This window comes from Acinonyx jubatus, chromosome B4 (genome assembly GCF_027475565.1).
Source record: "Acinonyx jubatus isolate Ajub_Pintada_27869175 chromosome B4, VMU_Ajub_asm_v1.0, whole genome shotgun sequence".
Classification (NCBI taxonomy): Eukaryota; Metazoa; Chordata; class Mammalia; order Carnivora; family Felidae; genus Acinonyx; species Acinonyx jubatus.
In genome coordinates, this window is record NC_069387.1 from 92,467,050 (window position 1) to 92,489,562 (window position 22,513).

The following is a 22,513-nucleotide window of genomic DNA, read 5'->3' on the forward strand; positions in this document are numbered from 1 at the left end:
GACTTTGGGCATCATAGAAAGTAAAACACCATGGACTGTATTCTTAGGAATTACAAGTTCTCCTTATATGTACTCTAGATTTTCTGCCTCTATAGGATGGTATTTTGGTTAAGACATGAGTGGCATCTTTCAGATTCTAAGGGAGAATGTGAACTGTGAAAGTACAAACTGGCCCCTCAGGAAATGGCACGAGCCTGTCTTCCTACCTATATCTCTTAATATTTTCCCAGGCATACCCTGTCTTCCAGCTGTAAGAAATTATTTGCTATGTCTGGAGCAGGCCATGCCCTATTAGACTTCTGTGCTTCTGCATATACTCTTGATCTGGATTGCCCTTGTCTTGTTAACATTTTAGATTTACTCACAGGAAAATGAATTGACAACAGTTTAAATATATATAAGTATGTGCTTACTTTTTCTTGATCATCCTGGTTTTACTTATCTCTTACAGAGAAAACAGAAATGAGAGGAATCTGGTTTAAATTGCAGTACCAGGAATTTAGATTAGACATAAAGAGTTTCCAGAAAATAAAGTACCACATATTGAAGTGATTTGTAAGTAATATAATTAATTTTGAAGAGTTTTTTATTTTTGTTTTTTGAAAAGTTTAAAAAGGAGGGGGTGGTTAAAGGGTTCTGAACTGCAAAGTGGTTCACCACCATAGCCCCTAGTAAAATAAAAAACCTAAAGGAAGAAAAATCTATTTAGGAATATGCAGATACAACCATATTCATGGATAGAAGCTTAAAAGATAATTGGGAACCTTTTGGTTTTGTGTGTTCATGTGTACTTTAAATTTTTTCAGCTAACAAGGAAACTGTTGCAGGTGTCCTTACTTTTCACAGAATGGCTCTGGTTTTGTGACTAGCAAAATATACTGAGAAATCTCTCCCCTTAGCTTGTTTGTTTGTTTTTTAACTCTTCCTTAGAATAATATAAATAATAAAAAATCCTTAGCAGTGTTAAAATAAGCAGAAAACTAATATGTATCAATCAAAAAAAAAAAAAAAAAAAAAAAAAAAGACCTTCCCAGTAGTTTAAAAATAACCAAACCACTGACACAAAGAACAAGGTTTTTGAATACCATTCTCTTGATTGTTTTAATATAATTAAATGTGGAGTTAGCTGTGCCCCAAATTTAGAGTTATATTGCTATGCTTCTAACTATAGATATTCTGTCCTGGCTACATTTGAACAGAACTACTGTAGTATAAGCCAAATTCACCCACAGTGCTAGTGAACTGAAAGAACAAATCTACCTTCCTAAGCACCAAATTTATAATCACACTCATGAATAGAGTTCAGTGTTCTCTTTGCTTGTCATTCTGCAAGAATCATATTGGAATAATTTAGGACAGCTTTACTAAATTTATTAATATAACTCTTGTTATGAGGATAGTGCTTAAGTTCTAGGCTTCTGTGCTTAGAGAGCAAAAGGCTCCTTTGTAATACAAGAGATTTTTACCTGTAGTGGTGATATAATAATTCCTTGTCTTTTTAAACATATTAAACGTATACACATATTATATATATTTCTCTAAATGTTTTTATAGCTAGAATTTATTTGGTTTTCACAATAACTCTGTGAATAGGTATCCTAATGTTATAAATGAGGAAACTTAGGCACAGGGAGGTTGACTGCCATTTAAAACATTGTTTTACAATCAATTATTATTATTTCAGTGGCTAACATCTAATTGCTTACTATATACTAGACACTGTTTTAAGCTTTTTATATATTTTAATTAATAAGAGCTTGGGCTTTGGCGTCAGATTCAGATTTAATCCTGGATCTTCTTCTTATCAGCTATTGACTTGGGAAAGCTACCTAACTTCTTTAAGCCTTGGTTTCTTCATTTGGAACAGAGAAATAATGATAGTACCTACCTCATAGGGTGGTTGTATAGATTGAGATAATCCAAGTGAATCTGTCTAGCATATAGTGAGGGCTTTAGTGGAATCATAGTTGCTCTGATGTAGATATGTATTTTATAAAGTAATATCCATGTTACAGCAAGATTATGGCTCCATGTAGTGTCTATAACTACCTCTTTCCTTTCACTACCTCCAAATCACCTTTTGTAAGCCTTCTGCTTCTGGGAAGAAACCAAAGACAGTTAAGAAGTCATGGAGAGTATCTGAGACATTCATGTTTCAGAGTCAAAGGCAGGACACTGTGGTCCATTGGGTTGTTTCATTCCAGGAGTGCTTTGGTATATCAGTTATTCAGAACTCAGAATGTGTTCTTGTATATCCTTTTAAATGAGGCCATAATGTCTATTAATCCCTGATACAACTGACATACTAAATCTTTGCGTAGAAAAAGCAAGCAAAGAACTTCATGGTACTTTGGCAGTGCTAATAATCAAGTAATAAAATAACAAAAATGAATATATATATTGATACTCAAAAAGAGGTTCAGAGAGAATTCTGGGAACATGGTAAAATAGGAAGCATCAGGAATCAATCTCCCCACATAGGCAACAGTTGCCCTGGCAGGATCTTACATAACTGTTTTGGTAAATTGGAGTTATTAAAGATTTGCATCTTTTAGGAGAAGGCTTGGCTATAAATTGTGATTAATTTTGGTCAGTTTCAGCTCTCAGCACAGCTACCCATCCTCTTCTCCTAGTCCTGTGTAGCTTACACATAGCTTGTGAGAGCCAAGATAGGCAAAAAGGATCTTCTCTTCCAAATGTCAGAAATCTGTGCTTGGGTCACTGACTGCTGCTTCTGATCACAGAGGTACACAGGAAGAGATGGGCAATCAACCACTGTTGTTGAGCCTCTCCCTGTTGTTGTAAGCTCTTCCCCTCCAGCTGAAGTGACTTCTGGGAGATTTAAAGGGCTAGCACCTTCTTTTGCCCCATTCAGTTTTCTCTTTCTCCCCCTCTGGGAAACAGACATTAAAGACTACAACATTCTAAAACAACTGCATATACAGGGAGATTTCAAAAGTGACTACACATGCCCAGAAAAAGGCCCAGAAAAGACCTGAGAAGACCTTAAGTTTATATCTTAGGCTGACTGTTGGCAAAAGAGGGAGCCTATGACAATCAAAAAAATAAAATGGCAAAAAACAGCAAAGGGAAAATCTGATTTCCAGAGTTACCACATTAGATTAAAATACCAGTTTTCAACAACAACAAAATCACAAGGCAAAGGAATAAGAAAGTATGGCCCATTTGAAGGAAAAAAAGAAATCAACAGAAATTGCCCTTGAAAAAGTCCTGATGACAGATATATTACACAAAGACAAAAACAATTGTCTTAAAGATACTGAAAGAACTAAAGGAAGATTTGGAAAACAAATACCAATAAAGGAATAAATAAAAAGAAATCAAATCCTGGAGCTGAAAAGTACAATAACTAAAATGGAAAAATCAGTAGATTCAAAGGCAGATGTGAATAGGCAGAACAAAGAGTCAGCAAACATGAAGATAGGACCATGAAAATGATCAAGTCTGAGGAACAGAAAACAGATTGAAAAAAAGTGAACAGATCAAACAAACTGAAGAAAAATGAACAGAATCTAAGAGACCTGTAGGATACAGTCAAGTGGAGCAACATACATATTGGAGTGCTAGAAGAGAGAATATTTGAAGAAATAAGGGCTGAAAACATCCCAAATTTGATGAAAGACCCGATGAATGTAAACGTCCGAGGAGCTCTTTGCACTCTGAATAATTTAGATTAACTCAAAGAGACACACATCAAGACACATTTTAAAAAATTTATTTATTTTTTAATTTACATCCAAATTAGCATAAGTGCAACAATGATTTCAGGGATAGGTTCCTTAAGCCCCTTACCCATTTAGCCCATCCCCCCCTTCTACAACCCCTCCAGCAACCCTCTGTTTATTCTCTATATTTAAGAGTTTCTTATGTTTTGTCCCCTCCATGTTTTTATATTATTTTTGATTCCCCTCCCTTATGTTCATCTGTGAACATATAATATTTTATGTTATAATATTTGTCTTTCTTTGACTAATTTCACTTAGCATAATACCCTCTAGGTCCATCCATGTAGTTGCAAATGGCAAGATTTCATTCTTTCTGATTGCTGAATAATCTCCATTGTATATATATATACCACATCTTCTTTATCCATTCATCCATCGATGGACATTTGCGCTCTTTCCATGCTTTGGCTATTGTCAGTAGCACTGTTATAAACATTGGGGTGCATGTGCCCCTTCAAAACAGCATACCTGTATCCTTTGGATAAATACCTAGTAGTGCAGTTGCTGGGTTGTAGGGTAGTTCTATTTTTAATTTTTTGAGGAACCTCCATACTGTTTTCCAGAGAGGCTGTGCCAGTTTGCATTCCCACCAGCAGTGCAAAAGAGATCCTCTCTCTCCCCGCATCCTCACCAACATCTGTTGTTGCCTGAGTTGTTAATGTTAGCCATTCTGACAGGTGTGAGGTGGTATCTCATTGTGGTTTTAATTTGTATTTCCCTAATGATGAGTGATGTTGAACATTTTTTCACGTGTTGGTTGGCCATCTGGATGTCTTCTTTGGAGAAGTGTCTATCCATGGCTTTTGCCCATTTCTTCCCTGGATTATTTGTTTTTTGTGTGCTGAGTTTGGTAAGTTCTTTATAGACTTTGGATACTAACCCTTTATCTGATATGTCGTTTGCAGATGTCGTCTCCCATTCCATCAGTTGCCTTTTAGTTTTGCTGATTGTTTCCTTTGCTGTGCAAAAGCTTTTTATCTTGATGAGGTCCCAGTGGTTCATTTTTGCTTTTGTTTCCCTTGCCTCTGGAGACGTGTTGAGTAAGAAGTTGCTGCAGCCAAGGTCAAAGAGGTTTTTGCCTGCTTTCTTCTTGAGGATTTTGATGGCTTCCTGTCTTACATTTAGGTCTTTCATCCATTTTTGGTTTATTTTTGTGTATGGTATAAGAAAGTGGTGCAGGTTCATTTTTCTGCATGTCGCTGTCCAGGTTTCCCAGCACCATTTGCTAAAGAGACCGTCTTTATTCCATTGGATATTCTTTCCTGCTTTGTCAAAGATTAGTTGACCATATGTTTGTGGGTCCATTTCTGGGTTCTCTATTCTGTTCCATTGATCTGAGTGTCTGTTCTTGTGCCGGTACCATACTGTCTTGATGATTACAGCTTTGTAATACAGCTTGAAGTCTGGGATTGTAATGCCTCCAGCTTTGGTTTTCTTTTTCAAGATAGCTTTGGCTATTTGGGTGTTTTTTGTTTTTTGGTTCCAAATTTTAGGATTGTTTATTCTAGCTCTGTAAAGAATGCTGGTGTTGCTTTGATAGGGATTGCCACATCAAGATACATTTTAATTAAACTTTCTAAAGCCAAACACAAGGAATCTTGAAAGCAGCAAGAGAGAAGCAAATCATCATATATAAGGGATCTTCAATAAAGTTATCAGCAAATTGCAAAGTTAAAAACTTTGGAGGCCAGGTGGCAGTGGGCTTATATATTCAAAGTGCTAAAAGAAAAAAACTGCCTGGAGCACCTGGGTGGCTCAATGGTTAACCATCCGACTTCGACTCAGGTCATGATCTCACAGTTCATGAGTTTGAGCCCTGTGTTGGGCTCTGTGCTGACAGCTCAGAGACTGTAGCCTGCTTTGAATTCTGCGTCTCCCTCTCTCTCTGCCCCTTCCCTGCTTGCATTCTGTCTCTCTCTTTGAAAAATAAATAAACATAGAAAAAAAGTGCCAACCAAGAATTCTGTATCTGGCCAAACTGTCCTCTAAAAGTAAGGGAGAAATTAAGACATTCCCAGATAAACAAAAGCTGAGGAAGTTCATTATCACTAGACCTGCTCTGTAAGAAATTTGCAAGGGAGTTCTGCAACGTGAAATGAAAGGATGCTAGACAGTAACTTGAAGCCATATGGAGAAATGAAGATCTCACTCGAGATGAATACAGGGGAATTATAAAAACTAGTACTGTTGCAACAACGATTTATAACTGCATTTTTTGTTTTCTACATGATTGAGAGACGAATAACATTTAAAGGTGAAAAAAGGCTAATATTGTAATTGTGGCTTGTAATTCTTTTGTTTTCTATATAAGAAACTAATACATCGGAAAAGAATTATTAGTTTATCTTTTGGGGCACTATGAGTATAAGCACAGAGCTTTGGGACATCAGTAACTGAAAGGAGTGGGGATGGAGCTGTAAGAAAGCAGAGTTTTTATATGTTATTGATGTTAAGCTGGTATAAATTCACATTGGATTATTATAACTTTAGGATGTGATCTAATCGCCATGATGACCACAAAGAAAATATCTGTAGAAAACACACACAAAAGGAAATCAGAAAGAAATTTAAACATTTCACTATAGGAAAAAAAACCAAAAAACCTAAACACAAAAACAGTAATGTAGGAAATGAGGGACAAAAAACCTTAAGGCATATAGAGAACAAATAGCAAAATGACAGAAGTCCCTTCTTATCAGTAATTATTTTAATTGTAAATTCATTAAACTCTCCAATCAAAAGACAGATTGGCATAATGGATAAAAACACATGATCCAACTATATGCTGTCTACAAGAGGCTCACTTTAGAGATCCAAAGACAAGTAGATTGAAAGTGAAAAGATGGAAATATATATTGCATTCAAATTGTAACCAAATGAGGTCAGAGGTGGCTGTACTAATATCAGATAAAATAGACTATAAATTTAAAAAGTTTGTAAGAGACAAGAATATTATATATTAATAAAATATTCAACAGAGCAAGAAAGTATAGCAATTATAAACATTTATGTACCTAATGACAGATCATCAAAATATACAAAGTAAAAACTGACAGAATTGAAGGGAGAAATAGACAGTTTTACAATAGTAGTTGGAGACTTCAGTACCCTACTCACAATAATGGATAGAACAACTAGACAATATCAGTAAGGAACTAGAGTGCATAACCAACTGAATCTAACAAACGAAACACTCTACCCAACGATAGTAGCATCCACGTTTTTCTCAAGTACACATGGGACATTTTTCAGGATAGATGATATGTCAGGCTGTAGATTAATTCTTAATATATTTTAAAAAATAGATATCATACAAAGTATCTTCTCTAACCATGGAGGTGAAGTTAAAAATCAACAACAGAAGGAAAACTGGAGAAAAATCATAAAATTCTGGAAATTAACACACTTTTAAACAATCAGTGTATCAAAGAAGAAATCACAAGGAAAATTAGATAATACTTAGAGATAAATGAAAATAGAAACATGCCAAAAAGAATGGGATCCAGAGAAAGCAGTACTAAGGGGGAAATTTACAGCTATAAGTGCTTACATTAAAAAATTAGGAAAACTTCAAAATGACAACGTAACTAACTTAAGGAACTAGAAAAAGAAGAACAAACTGAAACCAAGGCTAACAGAAGGAAGGAAATAATGATGTTTAGAGCAGAGATACGTTATACAGAGAATAGGAAAAAAAAAAGCAACAAAATAAAAAGTTAATTCTTTAAGACAACAAAGTTGGCAAATGTTTACTAGATAAAGAAAAAAGAGGGAAGATTCAAATTACTAAATTAAGAAATGAAAGTAGAGATATTATTACTGATTTTACCAAAATAAAAAGTACTATAAGAGAGTACTATGAACAATCGTACACTAACAATGTATCTAACTATCAATTAGATAACATTGATGAAGGACAAATTCCTAGAAATAAAATCTACCAAGAAAATCACAAATAGAAAATCTGAATGGACCTAGTAAGGAGATTGAACCAGTAATCAAAAATATCCTGACTAGAAGAGGATTGGTTTCACTGTTGAGTTCTACCAAACATTTAAAGAGTTAACATTAGTCCTTCTCAAACTTTTCCAAAAAACTGAAGAGGGAACACCTCTTAATTCATTCCATGAGGACAGCATTACCCTGCTGCCAAACCCAGACAAAGACACTGAAAACTACAGACCAAGATCCTTTTTTTTTTTTACAGATTTTATTTTTAAGTAATCTCTACACCCAGCATGGGGCTTGGACTCACAACCCCAAGATCGAGTTGCATGGTCCACTGCCTGAGTCAGTCAGCCAAGTGCCCCCCGATATCCCTTATGAACATTGATGCAAAAATCCTCCCCAAAATACTAGCAAATACAAGCATACATTTAATATGTAAATCAGAAACATATTAAATCCCACATGACAAAGTGAGATTTATTCTTGAAATGCAAGAGTGGTACAACATAGAAAAATCAATCATTATAATGTATCATATTAATGACGTGAAGGGAAAAAACCACATGATCATCTCAACTGATGCAGAACAAGCATTTGACAAATTCAATATTTTTTCATCGTAGAAAAATTTAAAAAATGAGGAATAGAAGGAAACTACCTCAACATGACAAAAGCCACCTCTAAAAACACACAGTGAACATCATACTCAGTACTGAAAGACTAAGACTTTCCTCTAAGATTGGAACAAGTCAAGGATGCCTGCTTTCACCACTTTTATTCAACATAGTACTGGAAGTTCTAGCCAGAGCAGTTAGGCAAGAAAGAGAAATAGAAGGCATCCAAATTGGAAAGGAAGAAGTAAAACTATCTGTTTGCAGATGATATGATCTCATATGTATTGAAAGATTCCACACACAAAAATTTTTTAGGACTAATAAACAAATTCAGCAAAATACTAGGCTACAAAGTCAATATGCAAAAAATAGTTACATTTCTATATACTAGCAGTGAACAATCTGAATGGAAATTACAAAAACAGTTCCATTTACAGTAGCATCAATAAAATACTTACGAATTAAGTTAACCAAGGTGGTGAAAGACTTGTACAATAAAATCTACAAAACATTGCTGAAAGACATTAAGGAAGACATAACTAAACACACCTGTGTTCATGGATTAGAAGATGTAATATTGTTAAAATGTGAGTGCTCCTCAGAGCTGCAGATTCAGTGCAACCCCTATCAAAATCCAATCGTGTTTTTTTTTTCAAAAAATAGAAAAACCCACCCTAAAATTTATATAGAATCTCAGGGGACCCCAAATAGCCAAAACATTTTTTTGAAAAAGAACAGGGGGCACTTGGGTGGCTCAGTTGGTTAAGCATTCGACTCTTGATTTTAAAGCCCGGGTCATGATCTCGAGGTTGGTGGGATCAAACCCCACATTGGATCTGTGCTGACGCACAGAGCCTACTTAGGATTCCCTCTCTTCTCTCTTTGTCTCAGTCCCCCTGCTCGCACTCTCTTTTTCTCTTTCTCAAAATAAATAAACATTTTTTTAAAGTATTTTTAAAAAGGCAAAACAGGGCGACTCACACTTCCAGATTTCAAAACTTATTACATAGCTACAGTAATCAAACAGTATGGTATTGGCATAAAGACAGACTGATAGACCAGTGGAATAGAATAGAGAATCCAGAAACAAACGCTCACATACATGGTCAACTAAGTTTTGACAAAAGTGCCAATACCATTCAATGGGGAAAGGACAATCTTTTCAGAACATGGTGCTCGGGAAACTGGATATCCATACGCAAAAGAATGAACTTGTACCCTCACCTAACACCTATACAAAAATTAACTCAAAAAGGATCAAAGACCTAAATATAACATAAAACAATATAGTTCTTAGAAAAAAAAAACATTAAACAAAAGCTTCACGACATTGGATCTGGCACTGCTTTCTTGGGTATGACACCAGAAGCATAGGCAACAAAGGCAAAAATAGACAAATTGGACTTCATGAAAAATAAAAAATTTTGTACATGAAAAGACACTATTCACCAGACTGAAAATGGCAACCCACGGAATGGGGGAAATATTTGCAAACCATATATTTGATAAGAGATTAATATGCAAAATATATAGAGAACTTCTAAAAGTCCGGAACAGGGGCGGGCGCCTGGGTGGCTCAGTTGGTTAAGCATCCGATTCTTGGCTTTGGCTCAGGTCATGATCTCATGGTTCATGAGTTCAAGCCCCACATCAGGCTCCATACTGACAGCACGGAGCCTGCCTGGGATTCTTTGTCTCCCTCTCCCTCTGCCCCTCCCCTGCTCACTCTCTCTGTCTCTCTCTCAAAATCAGTAAACTTAAAAAAAATTTTTAGAGTCCAAAACTAAAAAACATACCAACTCAAAAATAGGCCAAGGACTTGTATAGACATTTCACCAAAGAAGATATATGAATGATTACTAAGCACATAAAAAGATGCTCAAGATCACTAATTATTAAGGAAATGCAAATCAAAACTACATGGAGATAACATCTCATACCCATTAGGATGGCTAATACCAACAAACAAAAACAGAAAACATGTTGGTGAGGATGTGGAGAAATTGGAACTCTTAGGCATACTCGTGGGAACATCAGTGGTACAGCTGCTGAGGAAAACAGAATGGCAGTTCCTCACAAAATAAAAAATAGAATTACCATGTGATCAGCAGCATTGAATTGAAAGCACAGTCTCAAAGATATTCGTACATTCACGTTAGCAGCTGCATTATTCACAGTAGCTAAAAGGTGGATAAATGTCCATCAATAGATGAATGGATAAGCAAAATCTGGTGTGTGTGTGTGTGTGTGTGTGTGTGTGTGTGTGTGTGTGTGTGTGTGTAGTGGAATATTGTTCCAGCTTTAAAAGGAAACTGTGACACCTGTTACAGCATGGATAAGCTTTAAGGACATCATGCCTAGTGAAATAAGGCAGGAACAAAAAAGATAAATACTATGATCTCATTTATATACGGTACCTAGAGTAGTCAAACGCATAAAAACAGAAAGTAGAAGGGTGGTTGCCAGCATTCGTTGGGAGGGGAAATGAGCTATTTAATGGGTACAGAGTTTCGATCTTTTAAGATGAAGAAGTTCTAGATATTGGTTGCACAACAATATTGAATATATCTAACTCTCCTAAACTGTGCACTTAAAAATAGATAGGATAATCAATTTTATGTTATGTGTCTTTTACTCAAATAAAAAAAAATTAAGAAAAGAAAAAAAAGAGGACTGAAGGTAGGACAGAATAAAAAGTTTTCATAGATTTTGTTGGATGCTTTTCAATATTTTCTAGAGCCTTATAGGTTGGTACACTGATTCTTTGATATATTTTATTTCAAGACTTAAGATTATTCCTTGGTATAGGGTTATAGAAGGGTCACTGTCACTTCTGTTAGTCATATTTACTATAATTAAACTTATTTCAGAAAGGAGGTTGTGAGATGCTTGTAAGTGGAATCTATGAGAAGAGAGATTTTCCTGAGTTAATTGGCTGACATCTCTCAGGAGAGAGAGATGAACAAACAATGTGTATTCTTGTAAGAGCAATGATTTGTGTTGGAATTAGCCACATAATTTTATAAGCCAAAAAGCATGATATATGTTAATCTCCTGGAGAAAAGAAGGGTGTGCTAAAGCAGAGGCACTGGGTAGCCGCCTGCTCTAACATGGGCTGTAGCAGCAGCTTATGAGGGGCACAAACACACCTGGCTGAACTGCTGATTTTGTATATAGGTTCGAAGTCCAAAATTGAAAATTTTGTTTGCATGTGGATTCATGATTTAGAAATCTTCATTTTGTAGTTTCTTAAATTTATTTTATTTAATTTATCTAATTTTTATCTTCTTAGAGAGTGGGGGGAGGGGGGAGGGGGAGGGAGAGAGAGAGAGAATCTTTTTTTTTAATGTTTATTTTTGAGAGAGATAGAGTGTGAGTGGGGGAGGGGCAGAGAGAGGGAGAGACACAGAATCTGAAGCAGGCTCCAGGCTCTGAGCTGTCAGCACAGGGCCGAACACAGGGCTCAAACCCACAAACTGCCAGATCATGACCTGAGCCAAAGTTAGACACTTAATCCACTGAGCCAGTCAGGTGCCCAGAGAGAGAGAGACAGAAAGAGAATGAATCTTAAGTAGGCTCCATGCTCAGTGCAGAGCCCGATGCAGGGCTCAATCTTGTGACCGTGACCCTGGGATCATAACCTGAGCCATATCAAGAATCAAACGCCCAACAGACTGAGCCGGCCAGGTATACCTGGAAATGTTCATTTTGGGAATCAATCATTTGTTAACTCTAGTTAATATATAGATTAAAATGAGACTATTTGCAAAACCCCTAATGCCTGATACAGTGTAGTTATTCAGTAAATGTTAGTGCCCATGTTTAAGTTTGATATTTTTCTGTGTTATAAAAAGGGAATTGATTGACCAGAAATTTCCCAAAAGTATGTTGGAATCTCTTGAAACTTTAAATTGTAATTTATTGCTATAAGTTACACCATTATCCTGTGACTCTATGACATGCTTGTTCTAATGACTGACTAATGACTGACTTGACTAATGACAGTCCTAATGACTGACTCCTCTGATTTGGTTCTGGAGGGGTCTTGTAGAATAGGAAGGTACAGCAAGTGGACTCTCAAGTCTGCTCTTTGGGAGGAGTGCCAGAAAGGTTTAAGAAAAGTGACTGGAAGTGGAGAATTAGCCTGCCACAGGATGAAATGGGGTTTTAGAGTTGGAAAGGAACGTCGGAGGTGGTTTAGTCTGACCTCTCATTTTATGGCTGAGGAGATAAGTATAGAGAAGTGAGTTGTCCAGTGTCATAGCTGTAGTGGAGAAGCCAGTCAATGACTTATGAAGGTTCTGATATCCAAACATTATAGAACTTAGACTATATAGCATGTTTACTTCTTCCTTTGAAAAGGCTGTGTGAATGGTAACATGTACATGTCATTTTAATTTTAAAAATATATCTTCTATATTTATCAGATTTTTATACTTTTGAGTTTATTTAAATAGATTAACTGAACTAACAGTGCTACTGGAAGTCTTATAAGGAAAATCATTGCTTTAAGAGAAATAAATTCTTGCCTTTTTTCTGTTTCTAGGTTAAGTCACCAAACAAAGAAAACATGGTATTTTGAAGAATGATTAAACTCATGCTGCAGAAGAGGCTAAGAATATTAATGGCTAGATCTAGGTAAGTTGAGGTTTATCTTAAAAAAAAAAGAAAAACATTAAGTTCACAAATTATATTCTCTTTTTTTTTCCCCACAAATTAAACAGGATATTTTAATTGTTTTCTTGAATGTAGTCACATTGCGGTCTGAGTTGCTGTCCCCTCCAAAGAATAAGGACAAGTGGCTTTAATTAAACTAAGCCAATGTTTACAAATTTAAAATAATCAGGGGCGCCTCAGTGGCTCAGTCAGTTGAGCATCTGACTTTGCCTCAGGTCATGATCTCACGGTTTGTGACTTTGAGCCCAGAGCCCTGTGTTGGACTCTGTGCTGACAGCTCAGAGCCTGGATCCTGCTTCAGATTCTGTGTCTCCTTCTTTCTCTGCGTGCACCCCCCCCCCCCAAATAAATAAACATTAAAAAAATAAAAATATTCAGGCAACTTGGTGCAATACCAATCTTCCCAAACGGTAGCTATCTTTTGTTTTTGAATGTAATCTCAGCTACTTTCTTGAGTGAGCATAGTTAGTCTATATAGGTTTTTGCTGAGTTATGAATTTGGTTGGGTAAGATGGTGAAATCATATGGTTTCTTATCAAGTATTTACAGTTTTAGTGCACATTATTAAGTCTTACATAACTCAGATGTGGTCTCCAAATATTAATCTGGTGGTCATAAATGCAGAATATCTAGTATCTTGTCTTTCCCCTTGCCTAGGAGTTTGTGGTTCTGGAGGAGGAGTCAGAGATGTGCAAGAGAGCTCCACACTAAAAAGTCTCCTTCTGTGTTGGAAGATTGACCACAACCTCCCGTTGCTCCAGCTGTCTAGTCTCTCAGACTGAGCCTTTTCTTTAACCTTACGGAGGCCTCCTGTTCCTTTTTGCCTCTGGTTTTTCCATTTCATCAGCCCTCTTCTTTTTTTACTTCTTTCCCGACCGGACCTGATGTTCCATCACTTCAAACCCCCTTATTGCCAGTATCCTCTAATTTCCTTGTCCTCTTACCCTCTGAGCCTGGGTCGCCGGAACCATCTGCCCTCTGGACGGCTGAGCACTGCTGCAAAAACAGTGCCATCTTCCTCTCCAACCTCTGCTGAACTCTGAGTGCAGCCTACTGAATAATCCTGCTACCTTTCGTGGGTAGCCCCCCCTGGTGAATAATCCTACCGTTGGCCTCAAGTCCTTCATTCTGCAAACTTGCTTTCTATTTTACAAAGGGAATTTAGGATGATAGGTGTTACCTACTTCAGTTTTTCTGCTGGGTCCCACCCATTCTTATTTTCTTCCCTCTCTCCTCAGGACAAGGCAGTCCTACTTCTGTGGGCAGACTTCTCATTCTGAGCCCTGGAACTCCTCTTCTCCAGTCTCCCTGTCTGTCTTGATCTACCATATAACTCATTTTTTTCCTTTGGTTTTTTTTTTCCTAAAAATTTTAACCTTTCTTGACCTACTGATTACAAACCTGTGTAAATCTATGTCATCTGAAAACAAATAACTCAAGCAGCATATTTTCTTTTGAAACCATGTGTGTCTACGCTGTCACGCTCTGCCCTTCCCTTTCTGAACCTGTTCGGGAAAGAGCAGTTTCTGTTCTCTGGGGGGCTACTTCCTTATCTTCCATTTGTTCACTTCAGTTTGGTTTCCGCCTCTACCAGTCTCCCATGATGGAACCCTCCTTCTTGACACTTTCTTTTTTCAGTTTGTACGATTCTGATTTTTTTTTTTCCTCCTTCACTCGCTTACCTCTACTCCAGTATTTCTACATTTGTATTCCCCAGAATTTTAACTGTAGACCACTCTCGATACTATCCTTGGGCAGTGTTTTCTGTTTTACAGCTTCAAATATTCTGTGTGTATCAATATTTTACCCCTTCCTCAAATCTATACTCGTGTATTTAACTCTCTGTTGTATATCTCCATTTGGTTGTTCTCTAGCATCTCAACATGGCTAAAACTGAGCTAACCACCATCACTTCCACTTGAAAACTACCATGCTTTTTTCTGTCTCAGGTTATGGAACCAGCCCCCTTCATCTGCCACACTGGAAGCTGCCTCTTCCTTCCCGTATGCCTAGCCAACCACTTCGTGCTGCTCACTTGCCTTCCTAAATATTTTAAAAATTCATCTCTTGTGTCTCCCTACTACTGCTGCACTGGTTTTAGGTCTGTAGCATATTTCATTTCTCAATATTCCCTAGCTGGTTTTTCTTCTCTGAACTGAACTGCCACTTAAATTTATTCTGCAGGTGGATATATTTAAAATGAAGTCATGAGCAACTCGCTTTCCTGCTTCCCATTCTTTACTGTGTTTCCATTATGTGTAGGATGAAATCCATTCTCCTTAGCATGGCACACGAGGCTTTTGTGTCACATACTAGGCTTTTAATTAATTGTTGTTGTGCCGAATTGGAACACTCAGTGTGGATAGAGTTTCTAAGTAGTTTGCACCGCCATTCAAGTGTCCCTGACCGCACGGGAGGTGCTGCCTTAACAGGTAGCCCATGAAGGTGGCAAATAGAAGAATGATTTTCTAGGGGCGTTTAGCGGGCCAGCTGGTGGAGCGTGCGACTTTTGATCTCAGGCTTGTAGGTTTGAGCCCCAAGTTGGGTGTAGAGATTACTTAGGAAGATATTTAAAAATCTTTAAAACAAAACAATAACAACAACAACAAAAAAGAGGGATGATTTTTTGTTTCATTTGAGGAATTGTTTAAAAACACTCCTTTGAATGTTTTGAGGCAGAAGCCACACTATAGTAATCTTTTAGCTCTTTATATTCATGAGCAGGTCATTGGTAAGGATAGATGTATAATTTTAAAAAGACTTTGTTTCTGTCAATTATCCCTCTACTTTAAAAAAATGTTTTATTCTTTTGCCTCTTTCTCATCATATAATTTATTAAATATTTTCAGGCATACCTTGTTTTATTGTGCTTTGCTTTATTGTGCTTTCCAGATACTGTGATTTTTATGAATTGAAGATTTGTGACACTCTTGCTTTGAACAAGCCTATCAATGCCATTTTCCCAACAGCATTTGCTCACTTTGTGTCTCTGTGTCACATTTTGGTAATTCTCACAATAGTTAAAACTCTTTTATTATTGTATTTATTATGATAATCTGAGATCGGTGATGATGACTCACTGAAGAGCTTAAATGATGGTTAGCATTTTTAGCAGGAAGTCTTTTTTAATTAAAGTACATTGTTTTGTTGGACACACTACTACACATTTAATGGACTGTCATATAGTGTAAACATAACTTTTTTTTTAAAGGTTTATTTATTTTGAGAGAGAAAGAAAGAATGAGCAGGGGAAGTGCAGAGAGAGAGAGAGAGAGGGAGAGAGAGAGACAGAATCCCAAGCAGGCTCTGTGTCATCAGTACAGAGCCCAACATGGGGCTCAGTCTCACAAACCATGAGATCATGACCTGAGCCGAAATCAAGAGTTGGAGGTTTAATGGACTGAGCCCCCCAGGTGCCCCTAAACATAACTTTTATATGCACTGGAACCCAAAAAGTTGATTTCACTTGCTTTATTGCAATACTTGCTTTTTTACTGTGGTCTAGAACCAAACCTGCAGTATCCCCAAGGTACGCCTGTATTAATTTTTCCATGTTTGTTTATTTTAAGAAAGAGAGAGCGTGGGAGAAGAGTAGAGAGAGAGGAAGAGAGAATCCCAAGCAGGCTCCAAGCTGTCATTGCAGAGCCTGATGTGGGGCTCGATCTCACAAACCCATGAGATCATGACCTGAGCCGAAATTAAGAGTCAGGCACTTAACCAACTGAGTCACCCAGGTGTCTCCAGTTGCATTAATTTTTAAAAAGTAAATATTGATGAACCATGTGCTATGTCAGGTGATATGCTTAGTGCTTAGAGAAGGCTTCTATCTTTAGGGAAATTACAGTGAAGTGAATGTTGAGACAGATAAACAGTACAATAGAATATGATAAATGCCATGATAGAGTCATGTCCGTGTGACTGTAAGGACACTGAAGGACGTCTAGCTAGTTGGAGTCCCAGATCCTACCTCATTGTTCAGGACCCTTTATATGGTTTGGCCCCTGCTCTTGTTACAGCCTGCCTGTATTCTAGCTGTATTGGACACCTCACTTTCTCCTGAATGCAAGATCACCTTTCATGATCTTTCATGACCTTACCTTTGTACTCTTTTATCTGTCTCAACTACCTATTTCTGTTCTGTGTCCAGCACACCGTTTCTGCTCACCTTTTTAAGTACCAGTTCAAATGGTGCTTCCTGCCCTGTTAACCCAGAAAGTTATTTGCTCCCTTTACTGTGCCCACAGAACTCTTCTCAGATTCTAATATAAGGTTTAAACATAAGGCATTATCTATTTACATCTCTGTCTCTCCCTTTAGACTCATGACTTTTCAGAAGTACATACTGTGACTTAATCATCTTTTTTTGTTGTTGTTAATGTTTGTTTTATGTATTGTTTTATGTATTTTAAGAGAGAGAGAATGGGAGCTGAGGAGGGTCAGAGAGAGTGGGGGGGAGAGAGAGAGAGAGAGAGAGAGAGAGAGAGAGAGAGAGAGAGAGAGAGAGAGAGAGAGAATCCCAAGCAGGCTCCATGCTGTCAGCACAAAGCTCAATGCAGGGCTCAAACTCATGAACTGTGAGATCATGACCTGAGCCGAGATCAAGAATTGGATACTTACCTGACTGAGCCACTCAGGTGCCCCTGTGACTTAATCATCTTTATGCCATGATATTTAGCTGGCATATTACCTGGAGCAAACTACCAAACATGAGTCTTAACTTTACTATTTAATTTATCGCTTCTTTTGGTTTGTACACTAATATACTTTTTCATCTGCCTCATACTTATACCTGCCAGCCTTTTTTACCTTTATTTAGTACAGTTCAATTCATTCAGCTCACAAGAGACTTAGAGCTCCCTGCTCTGTGGTGCTAGGTGGTGTGTTAGGGCATGGGGAATGCAAAAACTGGATAAGGTCTGTCCCTGCTTAGGAAGGAGCTTATGGGGCGGGGGGTGGGGGGTGAGGGAGCAGGGAGAATAATACTTAAATAAACAGTGTGAAAATGCTGTGATACTTACTGGGAAGCCCAGGGTGCCTTGGGGGATACATAAAAAGTGTAACCTTCCCAGTTTGCTTAGAATCAGCGAAGCCTCCCTGAATCACTGTATTCTGATTGGATCTTAAGAAAGGAAAGGAGCAGCATGGAAGGGTGTGAGGGGACAAGCTGCTCTGGGGACTGTTTAGTATGACTGGGTAGGGCTTGAAGCAGAGACAAGGAGAGTTCAGACTAGATCTGTGTCCAGGGATGAGATTGTGAAGAACCTCATGTCATATGGACAAGCTTCAAATTTTTTTCCTGAAGATAATGAAGAACGACTGAAGAATTTTAAACCAATTTTACCAGATTTATGTTTTTGAATATTTAGTAGCTTTTTGTGCTTCCTTTCCTTCCACTTTTTCAAATATTATCACATTCATTCTGATTCTTTCCCTCGTTTGTAAGTAGTGTTTTGAATTTTATCTTTGTTCATTTGCAGTGTTCTTGAACACTTAATGTCACCTATAACCTACTATCTCTGACTTTGTGTGGGAAAGCAGGATTACACAGACATGCTGTATCAGTTTGCCAATATTCTCTGTGTTAAGTTACCGCTTGATTTTTGGGTTGTCTTTCTCTCTTAATGAACTGTTCCAAATTTGTTTTTGTGTCTTATTTACCAGTCAGCTTTGGCCTGGTTAGGTACATAAAGGATACTACAGTGAATAATAAGAATCAAAATACCTGCCAACCTAGAAGTCTAACATCCCTTTAGAAATTTATTAAAAGAAAGATATGAAATTCCTGACAAACCATAAAGGGTTAATTCCATAAATGACTTCATTTAAATAGTGTTACATATGAGATAAGACCTTAAATTGGTTTTTGTTAAGGTAATTTAAAAATAGGCAGACCTTTGCAAATTAAACTGGAAATTTGAGATTTCTGTGAAGTCTACCTCATGCAACTATTCTCATTATCACTGAGCAAAATTCAGCAGCTGAATGTGTGAAATCTAGCTTAGCCCTATACCTTCTTGGGCTTAATTTTCCTCATCAAAATAAAGCAGGACTTGTGTTAGGTAGTTTCTTTCTTTCTTTTTTTTTAAGTTTATTTATTTTTAGAGACAGAGAGTGAGTGGGGGAGGGGCAGAGCCAGAGGGAGAGAGAGAATCCCTAGCAGGCTCCATGTTGTCAGCGAAGAGTCCGTCGCAGGGGCTGGAACCCACAAGTCCTGAGATCATGACCTGAAGTGAAATCAAGAGTCCGGCGCATAACCGAGTGAGCCACCTGGGTGCCCCTGTGTTAGATGGTTTCTAAAGTCTTTTTCTGTTTTACGATTTTTATATCCTATATTTAATAATTTTTTCCAAATTATCTTTCATGTAGCGCTCACATGGTCTTCTGAAGAAGCCATGGGTAGCTGTTGTAGCTGTCCAGATAAAGACACTGTCCCAGATAACCATCGGAACAAGTTTAAGGTTAGTAAAACTGGTTGAGTTACATCTCTCACTGCCTACTTGGATGTTCTTTTTCTTCGCTTAATATATCTTACTTCCTTACTTTTCTCTCTGGACCTTTTTATTTCTCTTTGTGTCCACTCTGCCTTTTCTTGTTTTAACAAATGATGACAGTATGTTCTTACTGACAGTGTGGAATCCTCTTTTACTTTTCCTTTGGTCCTGAGTATCCAATTAGCCATACAGTTCTAGAAATACTTTTTTAAATGCCATTTTATAGGTGCCTCTTCAGTCTGGTCACCACATCCCAGTCATTGCTTCATGTGCCTGGATAATTTCTTAGCTGGACTCTACCCTTGAGTCCATCACCTTTGTGATCCATCCTGCAGTTGACATCGTATTGATCTTACTCTTTCATCATCGTAAAACTTCCATGGTGTTCTGTTACCTAGAGCATAAATGTTCCATTTCTTACATATTCACAGCCATTTAGTGTCTCTCGTAGTCTGACCTCAAGTTGTTGTAAGTCATAGCCTCTGGATCACACAAACCTAGGTGTAAGTTGAAACCCTGTGGCTTTGTAGCTTTGTGACCTTGGGCAGGTTTGTTCCGTTTGTGTACAGTACAGTGGAGAAAATCGTATTACCTGCAGTTTAGGATTGTTACGAGGATTAAATGGGAAAAGTATGTGCAAAGCGCTCTGCCTACCCCAGGAATACAGACAGTTCTCCTGAAGTGTTACCTGTCTGGCCATTTTCAGAAACTCAGCAGTGCAAGGCCTTCCCTTCCATGAACTCTGTGCCAGTCTTGTCTTGGTCTCTCTGAAACACCTTCTTTGTGCTGTAGCACTGCATTGTCAGGATATGCCCTACAAGCCCTGACCCACCAGCTCTCTCCTGAGGCCCAGCTGAAGTCCCTCCTCCTCTTTGGTGAAGACTTCTCCAGCAACCCTAGGCCACAGTTGCTGTCTTTTGCAACCTCTGTTGCACCCATTTGTCTACTACTCCTATACAGCTTTGTATTGTTGATTTCATGTTTGTATATCTTATATTCTCACTGGGAATGTGAGTCGCTTGTGGATAGAAGCAGATCTTACATTGCTACATAGTTCGTGCCCTGAAAACACATTGGTTGATGAATGAGCTAACAACAGAGCGAATAACTGAACCAGTCAACAATAGTGCATTTTGCCGACAAATTGGTGAAATGTGTGTATGACCGTCAAGTGGGAGCATCAGGTTAGCACTAATTGAACTTTCTTTTTTTAGGTCATTAATGTGGATGATGATGGGAATGAGTTAGGTTCTGGCATTATGGAACTTACAGACACAGAACTGATTTTATACACTCGCAAACGTGATTCAGTAAAATGGCACTACCTCTGCCTGCGGCGCTATGGCTATGATTCAAATCTCTTTTCTTTTGAAAGTGGTCGAAGGTGTCAAACTGGACAAGGTAGGTAGAGCCTTTAATTTTGTTTTTCTACAAACATTTTCACATTTGACAATTGTTCTTTCATTTATCCTGTATATAATGTTTACATTAATACTTCACTTCTCTCCTGTCAGAAAAAAAATTCCCCCAAAGAAGTGGATTGTTCAGAGATATGATAAGCTATGTATTCATTTATCAGGCATTCATTAAGCATATTCTCTGTGTCCAGAATTTTGACTCATATTATTAACTTTAAGATTTTCAGCATATGATTAGTTGCAGTAAATTGGCTATGTTTCTTTACTGTTATTACTTTTTGGGGAAAGAACCTAGACTTTGGAGTCAACGAGAACATAGTTTGGTTTTTTTGCTGCCTACTGTGTGAAAGGCCTCGGACAAGTTACACGATTTCTGTCAAACATCAGGTTTCTGCTCTATCAGAGAGGTATGCTAATGCCTACCTTACAGAATTGTTGTAATAATTAAACAAGGTAAGGATCATAAACCACCAAGTAAGGGACAGTCAAATGGTAAAGGATCATCTGCCCATAACGGTGATTTGGGCTCCCCCTGCTGTTAAGAAACAGTCTAAAGTAAGTGTTCAAATCTTGTTTTTGTCTGCCTTGTTTTGGGCCATCTCTCTTAGACATATGAAAATTATTCTGTGAATTTCCTTTTGGGCTTATGTTTTGAAACAGAATGTCATTAATTTATCAGACATTTATTTAAAAGGCCTTTCTTGCTGTCAGTGCATAGAACACTTAACTTCACAATTTTGTTCTTTGACAGGTGCTCCTGTATCTTTTTTAAAGCTATGGCTACTATTTTTCCCTTCTATTTTGTATTTGTAGGAATCTTCGCCTTTAAGTGTGCTCGTGCAGAAGAATTATTTAACATGTTGCAAGAGATTATGCAAAATAATAGTATAAATGTGGTGGAAGAGCCAGTTGTAGAAAGGAATAATCATCAGACAGAGTTGGAAGTCCCCAGAACACCTCGAACACCTACAAGTAAGTACCTGTTTTTTCTCTTGTATTTTGAACAACAGACATTTATAAACTATGAATTATGGATTATTTAATCTGTAACATGTTAGAGATCACCATTGGCTAACATAAGCATAATGGTCATCAGTTTTAAAAAACTGTTACGTCTATAATTAGAAACATTTTTAATATTTTAATTAGGAAAACATTAGAAGTTCCATATTATCTAAAATGTGAATGGAAAGTTGGGAGTGGAAGGGGGTGTTATTTGTGCTCTGGTTTCTGCTGTGTCTTACCAGAAACACCTTGCTTAATTCTCTCCAGGCCTATTCGATTCTCATTCATTTTTATTCTGTCTGTCCTGCCCCCCATATCCTGCTTTCCTTCTTAAACCAATAAACAAAAACTCAGCTCCAGGGTTTGCTGCTCAGAATTTACCTAATGGATATCCCCGATATCCTTCATTTGGAGATGCTTCCTCGCATCCTTCAAGCAGACATCCTTCTGTGGGAAGTGCACGCCTGCCTTCAGTGGGTGAAGAATCTACTCATCCTTTGCTTGTGGCTGAGGAGCAAGTAAGTGTGCGCTGCTGTCTGATGCGATAATAGATTGTGTGGGGTTAGAGCGTTGCTGCGCCAATACTTGAACATTTTAGTCAATTTGAATTGTAG

The 22,513-nt window shown here is 37.6% G+C and overlaps 1 protein-coding gene across 4 annotated transcripts in view; it reads left to right on the forward strand.

Moving 5' to 3' along the window:
• Positions 1-22,513, forward strand: part of FRS2 (fibroblast growth factor receptor substrate 2) — a 108,829-nt gene that overhangs the window by 79,850 nt on the left and 6,466 nt on the right. For 2 of the 4 annotated variants that reach the window (XM_027071274.2, XM_053226480.1), the window contains 5 exons: positions 12,855-12,946; positions 19,352-19,443; positions 20,691-20,877; positions 21,708-21,866; positions 22,254-22,417. In XM_027071274.2, coding sequence (XP_026927075.1) covers positions 19,378-19,443; positions 20,691-20,877; positions 21,708-21,866; positions 22,254-22,417 — 576 coding nt within the window. In that variant the 5' untranslated portion in view covers positions 12,855-12,946; positions 19,352-19,377. Of the gene's footprint in view, positions 1-451; positions 560-12,854; positions 12,947-19,351; positions 19,444-20,690; positions 20,878-21,707; positions 21,867-22,253; positions 22,418-22,513 lie in introns of all 4 variants that reach the window. The other 2 variants (XM_053226479.1, XM_027071272.2) reach the window with 2 other exon arrangements.